The following is a 12639-nucleotide window of genomic DNA, read 5'->3' on the forward strand; positions in this document are numbered from 1 at the left end:
ACACACAAAAGATACGCTTAGACACACATTGAGGAATGCATGGGCTACGCTGAAGACGAAGTAGTCGTCGAAACGTAAATGACAGATAGATCGATAAAAAGATAGATATAGATAGATAGATAGATAGATAGATAGATAGATAGATAGATAGATAGATATACTCAACCAAGAGAATAGGATCAGAGTCTCTTGACAAAACCTTACATCGATGGAGCGGTCGAACTCTTCTTAACGCTTAGACACAAATTGAGCAATGCATGCACTACGCTGAAGACGAAGAAGTCGTCGAAACGTAAATGTAGGGAGGGAAAGTCACCGATAAAAAATGGAGAGATAGAAAGATAGATAGAAAGATAGATAGATAGAAAGATAAATAGAAAGGTAAATAGATAGATATATAGATAGATAGATAGATATATTGATAGATAAATAGATAGATAGATAGATAGATAGATAGATATAGATAGATAGATAGATATAGATAGATAGATAGATAGATAGATAGACATATATATATATAATAAACCAAGAGAATAGGATCAGAGTATCTTGAGACAACCTTGTGTCGATGGAGCGGTCAAACCCTTCTTAACGCTTAGACACACGTTGAGGAATGCATGGGCCACGCTGAAGAGGAAGTAGTCGCCGAAACGTAAATGTAGGGTGGAAAAGTCACCGATAAAAAATGGATGAATGAAGAAAAACAACAAAAAATAATAAAAATCGGAAAAAAAAATACAAACCCGAAATACAGGGATTTAATCACTTGGTCAAACGTTTAATACTAAGCTGCACTTATTATTAAGCTTAGCAATGGTGATCAGAAAAGAAGCGCTCGCTGGAAAGCCGCACTTTCCTTGTGGTAATCGTCTCAAACAGGATAACCTCATGACTTCGAGGTGTCAGATCTCTTTATGTATTCTCTTACAGCTGAGTTTTTCACTTTTTTTTAACAATGCCGGTGGGCTTTAGCTTTATTTTTGCCTCTCTAGCTCGATACATAAATGACATATGACATATAGATCCACTGTTTACAGAGGATCCATTTTTCAAGTTGAGTGGCTCATAGCCACTTCGATAAAGTATTTAAGTGTTCCATAGAAACATTTAATATAATGGGACTCTTTCTTGATAAAATGAATCTAAACATGCACTTATTATGCGTCTACCAGTGTTAAGCTCGAGGAGAGGGGACCAAGGGCATAAGTGGGGCATTTGATTCCTCTCCCTACCCCCGGGAAATTGACTAAGATTCTGGGCTCCATTGTGGGTTCATTTAATTTTTTTGCGAGGAGAAAAGGAACAAGATCACATCATCACATCTGCTCCTCTGTGCGGCCATCTTGAAATAGAACACGGGTGTTTTGGAGAAAAGCACTCGTTTTCAACGAGTAAAACAATTACCTCTCTCATAAACACCTCATTATGTGGATTGCGTAGATTTTTAATGTAAAGTCTTGTTTTTGTCAGAAAATCAAGCGTTGGAATTCTAATATTTCATTCATTGACAGCAAGAAATTATATTATGCCTTTCTTGAAATGAACAGACCCCTGATCTTAATTTACCCCTTTTCGGGCCTTACCGTAGGGATTTTGACCAAAAATTCATCTGAAATTTCATATGCCCCATTTATGCCTAGGGCTCCCATCTCGGGCTTAGCATCGATAGACGGATTATTCACTTAGTTCGCTATTTTATCATTTGTCTTTTAGATCCTTGTGGGACAATCAGATTGAAGAATTACCTGTCAATATCTTTCAGAACGTACCTGTAGCATTCTCTTTGTAAGTCTTACAACAAATATTTCACCACTCGTTCCAGCCTGATCGTCTAGCTGAGCCGGTTAGTCCTGTAATGGACATTTGTTAGTGATTGACGTTTCGACATGCTGGAGGAAACTAGCTACTTTTAGAATAAATTAGAAAGTTAATCGTCATTCGATTGCACTAAGTTTCTTTGTTGTTTAGCTTTCAGTGATGTCTGAGATTTTTTCTTCTCTGGAAGTCAGTTGCAACCAATGAAGAAACCCTATTTACATCCCCTATAACCATTATGTATACAACGAAGCTGCTATATGATGTCACGGACGCAACCTTTTTATATATATTAATTTTCCTTATTGATCTTAAATTTTATGTAAATATTCTCAGTTACACTGCTGGTCCAAGACTTTAAGTGAATTAAAATTTACAATGATATCCCACAATCCATCATAGAATAAAAGACAACAGACTGAAAAACTAAAGCAAAAAAACAAAAAACAAAAACAAAACAAAACAAAAACAAAACAAAACAAAACAAAAGTACAATATGGTTTATTTGATCTAGCTCTTTCCAAAGGATTTTCGAAATTAGAATTAACAGCAAACTTGTAATTTAAAGTCCTAATTAATCTAGGTACCTTCATGAAAGCCTTTTTTATAACCTAGAGAACTACAAGACTTAGCAGATTCAAGAGGAAGGCAGTTTCAAGACTTGGCCGTTTGATAGAAAAATAAGCCTAGAAGCGCAGGCTTCCTGAAAATTACACTATAAATATTTGACATCTGCCAGTTGCCTTGCGAATGAATGTGAGAACAATTTACAAGACAATGTCAATCATTCAGAACGAGTAATCATGGACATCAGATGCGAGAAAACACTTGGTAAAAGTGCAAATTAAGAACCTGAATGTCTTTTCTGAACCAACAACACCCTCATAGCTTTAAACTACAAACAGGAAGTCTGGAAACAAAAAAAGTGTTGTAAAAGTAACCGTAATTTTATTTTAACTTCTAAAGAAAGACCTTTCCCGCATTCCAACAAACAATGGCACCGAGTCGAGGTCAGGGTGGACAAAAATACAGCAAATGTATGAAAATGTCTACTCCAACCTCTCTTTGGTGCTATTGTTCGTACGCACTGAAGTGGAATGCAGGAAAGGTCTATTCTGAACCATGCCAGAATTTGTTTAGTCCACCTTCAAAATCGCTGAGTGCTTTCCATGCATTATCGATTTCCATGTAAACTGCAAAAATATTTTGATCTAAAAAGAGTTAAATTTCTCTTGTGTAATATTACTCTTGTTTACGCCTTGTTTATGCCTCAGCTTAATGTTTTTTTTTTTTTTTTTTTCAGGGATTTGTCTAAGAATAAGCTAACTTCCATTCCAGATAATGCTTTTTCTGCGTGCAAGAATTTAAAGCAGTTGTAAGTAAAATGAATTTTGATTTTGGGGTTTGTTTGTTATGAATTCCCCGGTGATTGATCAGAGATTAGAATAGAAATTGAAGGTGACATATATGGAAAGTTTAATTTTGTTTTAGAATGTATGATACAGACATTGCAGCTAGAGAGCCAGTCCAATTTAGGTTGCAGGACAGTTGAGGAAAAGTAAGTAATGCATTGTTTTCTTTTTCGCAAGGATGCTCAGCTTTAATTTAATATCACAAGTCAACAATCGCACCTTTGCTGGGCTCAAGAATCTATGGATACTGTAAGTGACTGTTGTTTTTGTCAATTGGTACTTAATAACGAAGAGAACTTTTAGTAACTCTGCAATTTTTATGAATTCTTTTATCGCTTCCATTCTTCAAGCGAAGTGATAAGATGAACTGATCACTCACCTTGGTACTAAAATATAGTCGATGTCTGTCTGTCTGTCTTTCTGTTTTTCTGACCCTCTGTCTCTCTTTCATTGTCTCTCTGTCTCTCTGTCTTTCTGTGTGTCTGTCCCTGTGAATGTATGTGCACTATACCACGGGAATGTATGCTACAAACACGGTAGTACAAAGGCTAAATGTTTTCCGTTTTTTATTTCTGTGTTTTTGCTTGTCTTGTAGGATGATAGTAAACAACAACCTGTCCATCATCCCTGAAAACACTTTTGCTGGTTCCCCATTGTTAGAACTGCTGTAAGTAATCTTAGGCGAAATGCAGACAATATCACGATTCATTCTAAAGTTGGAACAAATATGCGACGTTTGATGAGCAAAATTATGCAAATTACATTTACACCCCATTAATTTTCGTTTCGAATTAACAAATTGACGTCAGTTTTTATGCGTCTGTCCTCTTATTGATGATAACATTGTCAAAGTGGCTGTGGAACCAGGATCCGCAGGCGAGTGGTTCCGCAGTAAACTTTGACAATGTTATGACCAAATTTATCAGCAAAAAGAGGACAGACGCATAAAAACTGACATCAATTTGTTTTTTACAATAACAAGACCCCAAAATGGTCAAATGCCGAGAATAAAAGAGGGGAAAAGACGCCGTAAACTTGCCGTAAACAAAGCTAAGTGAATTTTATTCAAAATGACGCAAACATTGTCAATAGCTTTTCTCGCTTTTTGATTGGCTACTTAAAAAAGTCCATAAAATCTCATTGGTTAAAAAGTTGACAGTTTGAGAGCTGAAAGTTGAACTTGAAAGCTTGCATAAATTAAAATTTTATCCGTCTGTACTCTTGATGATAAAAATGAGCCAATCAGCGCGCGAGAAATTAGACAGTTATTGTAAAACTATTCCTTGATGGTCTTTTAAACTACGTCGAAGTTGGGATTATTAGGTGTCTACAATAAGAATTCCTTGGTCTTCTTAGGCTCGATTTAGACGATACACCTAGCCCGTGTTGCTTTTGACATTTTTGTGTCATATGTATACACCACAGGCACCAGCAAGTTCTTGGCTTGATTTACTGTAAACAGTTTGTGCTATATATGTTTTGCAAGTTTGTCTAATGTGAAAACGTTGTACATACCGTGAAACGTGAACTGATCAACATGACACGAGCGTGTGACAAAGAAACAATCTGATTACCCGACAGGAATCGAACCCTCACGGAGAGCAAGGCCATTTAACTGAGTTCATGTGACAGGCTTCGTGCATACTGCTAGGATCAGCACTGTCGAAGTCATCGTGAGTGTGAAAAGTGAATAAAGATGCTGATCCTAGCAGTATGCAGGACGCCTGTGACATATAAACTCAGTTAAATGACCTTGCTCTCCATGCGTTCTCGTAGCTCAGTGGACAGAGCGACCGCCCGATGTACGGGAGGTCATGAGTACGATTCCTGTCAGGGACTCAGATTTTTCTTTGTCCCACACTCGTGTCATGTTGATCAGTTCACTTTTCACATTTCATTACCGAGCTTAAAATTCACCATCTTTATTCACTTATAACACTCACGTTGTACATATCGTCTAAACTGACCCTTAGAGACGATAGATATATCAGCTAGCTAAAATATTTCCCAAAAATGCCTGGCGTGATCGTCTGGACTGGAATAGTCCTAAAAAGGACCGCTGTCGGTGATTGTAGTTTCCACAATGAGTTATCTTGAGAGTAATCTTGACACTAAAGATTACCTCTGTCTCAGGAATAGAAGAAATGTTTGAAAAGAGCCATTTCCAGCTCCCTGGATGTCCCAATTGTTCCTGGCTGTTTTCTTGGTTTGATTTCTTTCGTTTTCAGGTTCCTTCATGGAAACCGAATCAAACGTATTGATGGTAACGCCTTTAGTGGCCTTAGTAGTCTTCAAACATTGTAAGTCTTCTTAATGAACTGGCAGCATGAGAGCAATTACTTAATATATCGATATACTATACAATTGCCCTTCTTGTTAGGAATTCAATTGGGGATACAAAAAGACTTCTCTTTCTAATCGGGTATCAGTTATCTTCCCAAATAAAAGAAGGGAGTTTCACCAGATGCGAAACACAACGCATTCTGTCTGGGAAAAAAAAAAAAGTAGTCCAATTTTTCTCTGGTATTTATTTTGTTGAAAATGTTGAATCATTTCTAAAGTATGCCAGAAGTGACATCTGGAATAAATCAAGATATTATCTGGCCTCAAATTTTGCCCAATTTTGGGTACTTAAGAGTTATGAATTATCTGCACCTTCTACAAACGTAGTTGAAAGGCGATACCAAAAAAAAATAAGCAATATCTAGGAACATATACAGGCAAAAACGAACGATAGATAAATCCGACGTTTCGGCGACATCTTGGCGCCATTGTCAAGGGAAACTAATTAAATATGCGATTTCAAGAGTAACTAAGAGTTCAGAGTTTCTAATTTGCATAAGTTAGACAAAGACTTTAGCGCAAATTAGAAATTAGAAACTCTGAACTCTTAGTTACTCTTGAAATCGCATATTTAATTAGTTTCCCTTGACAATGGCGCCAAGATGTCGCCGAAACGTCGGATTTATCTATCGTTAGTTTTTGCCTGTATATGTTTATCTAAATCATTGTTGATTAGAATATCTAGGAACACATCGATATTACCGGAAATAATGGAACCGATACCACTGTAAGGATTGTTGCTTTGTCCTTACGACAGCTCATCGAAGTGTACAATTGTGTTTATTGTCGTCGCGCTATAATATAAGTTGTGTATTCAGTAATTTTGTTACGCTAGCTACATTAATTGATGTTTTGTTTTCAGGACACTATTTGACAATCCTTTGCAGTTACTACCGGAAAATATATTTGACGAAATGCCATCCAATATGACCTTGTAAGTACAGAGATAACGAAAGTAAATTAATTATAAATTAATTATACAATCATATTATCATTTTTCTGACCAGAAGCTTATTAATTCAGTGTGGCCATTTTTACCTGATTTTTACCATCGTTACTAAACATACCTAGATCCCAGTCATGCTCTGTAGACAGCCCTCGCAAGTGATAAAGGCTGTCGGGGAAGCCACAAAAATTGAATTTAATAAGGCTATCAGTGCTATCGTACATGGTCTAAGAACTTAGTGCTTTTTAGTAAACACTCAATCTCGGGTCATCGGTCGTTGAAAGTCGGATTGATGTTCTTCTCTGGCGTTCCTGGGGCGACGCTATGTGACTGCCAGGTATTGCCAGTTGTACAGCTTAAATGACATAACGTGTTAAATTGCAGGGCTATTTCGTGCAAAAACTTCCAGAAGCTTCCTCCGGGGATGTACACTACTTTTATGTAACTAGCAAACAAACTAATAAACACAGCGACCGTGTTTACTAAAATTATTAAAAGTCTAAGGGCAGAACTATTAGTATTGCCTCAAATCGATAAGCCACAGATAAAGAAGGGATAAATAAGTGAATAATATAATAGACTTCTTTAGCTCGGGCGGTATGTTTTCCCATTGTAGACCACGTGATGATACTCTTGAGAATTTTTGCTTTCAAATTTTTAAATAGTCGCATGTACATGAATGAATAATTTTAAGAAAAATAAAACAAAAATTCTCTGGAGAATATCACGTGGTATACAATGGGAAAACAAACCGCCCAAGCTAAAGAGGTCTATTGCACCAATATATTTTTGTTAACATAATATCTAATAAGACAATAGAGTTTATGTTCGCGTGCCTAAACATGTTTTGGGCCCGACATAGAGTCATTTTAGCCCGAGCCGCCAGGCGAGGGTTAAAATGAGCCCAAAACATATTTATGCTCAAGAACATAAACTCTATTACTATTATTATCACTTTGGAGGGCATTGCATTGAGAAAATATAAAACCGAAAAAAAAATGACAACGAAACAGTCTGAACAGTCACGCCCCCCTCAATGAAAATAAACAATACATCAAGTGAAGCTGGCTAGAATCTACAAAATCTTGCCATTTGAGTTTTCAAAAGTTGTAAGAGCTTCTCGATTTTGATTGCCTGCTTACATCGTACGAGTTTTTGATTCTCACTTTTCATTGGTTTATTTCAGCGAGCTAAAGTACATTTTAGCCCGCCAAATTCTCCATTTCAGCCCACAAAATGTGTCACAATGCTCGACAAAGTGATAATAATTTTAGATGGTACTCCAATACCTCTTGAAATAAGACTATTAGTATGTGTAATCGCATGGGCCCGAGGGCAATTAAGGATTAATTTCACGCGTATTTTCAAAGTTTTCACAGAATTGCCTGAATCCTTTTGCTTTCCCATCAAAAGACTGCGCTTTGCTGCATGTCGATTTTCTTTCACGTTAAAATGAAATAATTGCATTTAGAACAAACTCAGAAGCGATGCGTTTCAGAAATTCCTTTTCAAAATCCGTTTAAAGCTTTTTGAAGCAGGAAACAAACTTAATGCAGGCGTGCTAATCATGTCCTCTTGATTACCAAAAGTGCCCTCGTGATTAAGAAAAACTGCCCTTTGTCTCAGCCAATCAGCATTCGGCAATTTTGCCCCGTACAGTGCATGTGATAAGAAATATAAGCGTCTGTCCTCCAATAGATGATAAGTAAGAACCAATCAAAACGCGAGAATTATTCGACATATTATATAGTGACTAATCATAGCGCTCGTAGTGTATGTAAGAAACAGAGATTATGTTCTGTGTTCCTATCGAGATACAGAAACACAAATTGAAGTTTGGGAGAACGAGAAATATTATGGAAATACGAGCCTAAAGAGGAGTGTTTCCACAGTTTTTTTCGAGTTCTCCCAAACTTCCAAGGAAACACGGAGAACAGGTTTTCTAATTCGTTTAGAAAATTCCGCGACGACAGAAAGAAAACAACTTGTTAATTTGATCATCAAAATAGAAATTATCTTAGTTTGCACCATTGTTACGTCAACAGCTTGTGCTAGTTTTGTGTTTCTATCAAATTTTTGTATAAACCTACTAGCGTTCTATCACGAATGTCGTTCTCTGACTGGCTACGTTACTCGCTATCTATCTGTTGTAGGTAGTGAGTAGCGTAGCAGCGTGCGGTTGTGGACAAAATGACGGTCACTTCTTTGTCTTCTTATTATAATTATTCCTCTTCCAAGTTACCCCACCTCTTTCATTGCTGAAAATTCTTCTGGAGGTTCGTTAAAAGAAAACAAATAAATCATCTGGCAAATGTGCAAATTAAGAAACAAATAAACAAGAAAATAAATAAATAATATCAAACAGTAAATGCAAGTAGTGAATTTCTAAGCGAGTCCAAGCTTGGCAGGGTAATAATGTCCTTAGGCAACGAATTCCATTTGCTTATTGTGCGTGAAGAAAAAAGAGTACTTGTGGTAAGTGGTTCTTGAATGTGAAACTTTATATGCGTGTGAATTTAAGTGGCTGCCAGCCCTACGCATTGAAGACAGCTCTGGCATTCCATCTGCAGCCACTAGACCATAGTGTAGCTTATACAACATGCAGAGTCTAATTGCTTTCCTCCCAGCTGATGAAGTATTTTTCTTACACTAGCGGTAATGTTGTTCTTCTTGAATACAAAGCGTGCAGCTTGTCGTTGTTCAATTTCTATTTTCCTGAAGTTTATTTTGGTGTAAGGATCCCATGTTGTTGCTGCATAAATAAAAAAAAATCACTCCTAATAAGGGTCAAATTAAGCCAAAATAAGCTAATGTCTTGATCTTAAGAGCGTTTATTTGTAGATTTCCTTTCAGGGAAGCAAGTACTATTAGCTTGGCAGGTGATGTTATCAATATGGCTGTTCCAACTGTTCACGAAATAGTAACACCCACAATCAGCGACATGATTGGTTTACTCATTGTCTTTCAATAGTACTTTAGTGCACCAAATAACACCACTCTTTTTATCGCGCAATAAACTGTGAAAAAGAACCTGCTCCCCCATTCGATGTTGGTTTTTTGTATCTCAAGATCACAGCAATTGCCGCAAAAGATTGTTTGGGGGAGGGGGCCTGATAGGACAAGCTAGGAGGGTAAAAAGGGATCACAGTGATTAAATAGGGGGTTAAGAAGGTCAATGTGTCGACAATTTCGTCGCAGATTGTAGCACGAGCTGTTGACGTAATCGCGAGAGCAAAGAAAACTTACATTTTCGGATGACCAAAGTAAACACGTTCTCTTTTTTACGTCACGGAATGTTCTAAAAGAAATAGTAAACGTGTTCCTTGTGTTTCTATCTGGTCATAGAATTTTTCGTGGAATTTTGGGAGAACTCTAAAAAGGTGTGAAAGCATTCGCCTGTCAACTCGTGCAGTCCCACAGTATTTCTCGTTTTCCCAAACTTCCACTTGCATTTCTGTAATTCGAGAGAGACAGGGTACTTGTTTCCTATTTCTAAAGTATTGTATCGTACTTTATATAATAAGTAAAATTATTCCCGCATTTTGATTGGTTCTCACCTATCATCTGTTAGAGGATAGACGCAGAGATGACGTCGATACAACAAACATTTAGAATGGCGGAAAGTTTTGGAAATTTAGATAACATTTTACGTGACTGGGCGAAGGAAAATGCAGAAAGTTGTCTTTTCGAGGCTGTGAAAAGGTATGAGAAGCAGGAATGAGAAAGAAGAGCGCGTTTCTTTAAACAAAAAGACTCAGTCGAGCGAGACTAAACGAAACTCAAAATGGGTCTTGAAGTAATTTCAAGGCAAGAAAGCATGGCCTTGCTTCGAATTTAACAAAGAAACCCAATAAACAAAATCTTTAAGAGATTAATTTATTACAAAAAATCAAATTTTCGCAATCTGAAAATAATTGTTTACTCAGATTAGTTTCTGGAAAGAAACATCACAACAGCCCTTCTTAAAATGAACACATAAGTTTGCTTTCCGATGCGAATGTTCCAGTTCGTCTCAGGGCACAGCAGGGAACAAAGTATAGCGCACTACAGCTCACGGCCGTCTACGTCGCAGCTAGAAAGGGCCTCCGACACTACCTCAAACGCACTTGAGAATCACCAACCACAGAGGACACAAATTTCCACCGTAACTAACACTCCTTTCATTCAAAGCTCGAGTCGAATGGCCTCCAACGTAACCGCAACCGCAGGTCTTCCGAGCAACTCTTTTAACTACAATGTTAAAGGCAACGTGCAGGTTTTTTCGGCCTAGCATTTTGACTAAGTTTGTATATTTCGCAACTCAGTTCTACTTTCGCCGTAAGTCTTCTATTCCACGACAAGCGACGCTCTAGTCAAGTTTGACAGTGGCGTGATTTCCCTGAACCAATCACAGTTGTTTGCTATGCATAGCAACCAATGAGCTTGCTTCATTTTGCTTCATCATCTAATTACCCTGTAATGAATGATGTCAACATAACACGGGAACTGTTGTTGAAATTGAATACACATAAAGCACCTGGCCTGGACGGAATCACACTAAGAAATTTGAAGGAGTTAGCCAATCCCGTGGCTAATATAGCTAACATAATGTTTTCCGTTTAGGAAATCATATGAAACTGGCGAAATACCTCACGATTGGAAAACTGTCAATGTAATCCCAACGCACAAGAAAGGTCCAAAGTGTGATCCAAGCAACTACCGACTGACCACACTCACCTGCATGGCTATTAAGGACGTTCTCGCGAAAATTTTTCAGTCGATAGATTTTTTTTATTTTTCACTGCGGTCAGATAATAAGTTACTTGTGTCAGAAATGCAAAAAAACATTGGGGTCACCGACTTTGTTTCAAAGATAAAGCGTATGGAAAAGTAGCCTGATTTTGAAAAATTGGCGCACGTAATGTAACATAGTCTACAGGGGTTTATAGTTAAAAAATATCGAAGGCGAGTCAACGGAGGCAAACGATCTTAAACATATTTTGTAGGAGTGGGTCTGTTGCGTGAACAATTCCAAATGTTACCAACGTTTTCACAAAACTTAACCCTTCAAGAGGCATTTGAAACCATCGCAAAGATAAACGAAGAGCCAAAAAGAACGGAATTGGATGGTACATTTTGCAAAAAATTCCAACTTCTAGTCGATAGATTTTCTTCCATTTTCCGCTTAACGTAGAAAATCGGTAGAGAAAATAATCCATCAAAAGAAAAATAGGGGTCATCGAACGTCCAAGATCGTTAAATCCAGGCAAAGCTATAGCAATGGCCATCTGCCCTATCATTGTTCTTTTTATTGCTTAGCGCGCGCTTTCATGCATGACGTGGTACGTAAATTTGCATGCGCAGTAACGATGCGTAGAAACAATTAGCGCGAACGTCTTTATGCTGATAGATGGCATAAAAACGAGCTCTATTATGCACCATGAAAAGGATCACCACATTCTCTACCCGCTACAGCATGATTTCAGAGACAAACGCGCCAGCGAGACACAGTTACTCGGCTTCATCAAAGAACCTGTCGACAACTGTTACATGCACGATGGTGGCCAAACGGACATCTTAGTAATGGATTTTGGTAAAGCATTCGACACCGACCCCTCAGTCTGCCACCGACTCCCCATTACAAAGATGATGAGCATTACAAAGCTAGCTCAATGGGATAAAAAGTGGGACAGGAATTTCCACCCGGATAAATGGGCACGACCATATCCTCCATGACCAAACCCTCCAATTAGTTGACACCTCAAGGTACCCCCTATTTCGTCACTGTGATCCCTTTGTGCCCTCTTAACTTGTCCTTTCAGCTCCCCTTCCGCTACTCCCCTCCCCCCCAACAATGTTGTGTGGCAATAGCCCTTTTCACGGTTAATTTTTCTAATTTGCATTATAATGTAATACAACGTCAATGCGAGGCAATTTCGAGCTAAAACTACAAAATAGCCCGAAATTGCCTAACATACATGCTAGATTTTATTGTAATGCAAATGAGCAAAGTAAACCGTGAAAAGGGCTATTGCTGTGACCTTGACATACAAACAAGCAACATTGAATAGGGGAGCGGGGTCTTTTTCACAATTTATTGCGCGGTAAAAAGAGTGGTGTTATTTGTGTACTATTGAAAGACAA

General features: G+C 37.8%; 1 protein-coding gene across 1 annotated transcript in view; it reads left to right on the top strand.

Annotated features, from left to right (window-relative positions):
* The window catches only part of LOC145466269 (uncharacterized), a 48909-nt gene that overhangs the window by 26620 nt on the left and 9650 nt on the right, over positions 1–12639 (top strand). Inside the window, exons 13-20 of the mRNA XM_081449987.1 lie at positions 1714–1785; positions 3119–3190; positions 3405–3476; positions 3823–3894; positions 4653–4692; positions 5367–5527; positions 6433–6504; positions 6901–6957. Of these exons, the coding sequence (XP_081306113.1) occupies positions 1714–1785; positions 3119–3190; positions 3405–3476; positions 3823–3894; positions 4653–4692; positions 5367–5527; positions 6433–6504; positions 6901–6957 (618 nt within the window). The remainder of the gene's footprint in view (positions 1–1713; positions 1786–3118; positions 3191–3404; positions 3477–3822; positions 3895–4652; positions 4693–5366; positions 5528–6432; positions 6505–6900; positions 6958–12639) is intronic.

Source organism: Orbicella franksi, chromosome 13 (assembly GCF_964199315.1).
Source record: "Orbicella franksi chromosome 13, jaOrbFran1.1, whole genome shotgun sequence".
NCBI classification, from domain to species: Eukaryota; Metazoa; Cnidaria; class Anthozoa; order Scleractinia; family Merulinidae; genus Orbicella; species Orbicella franksi.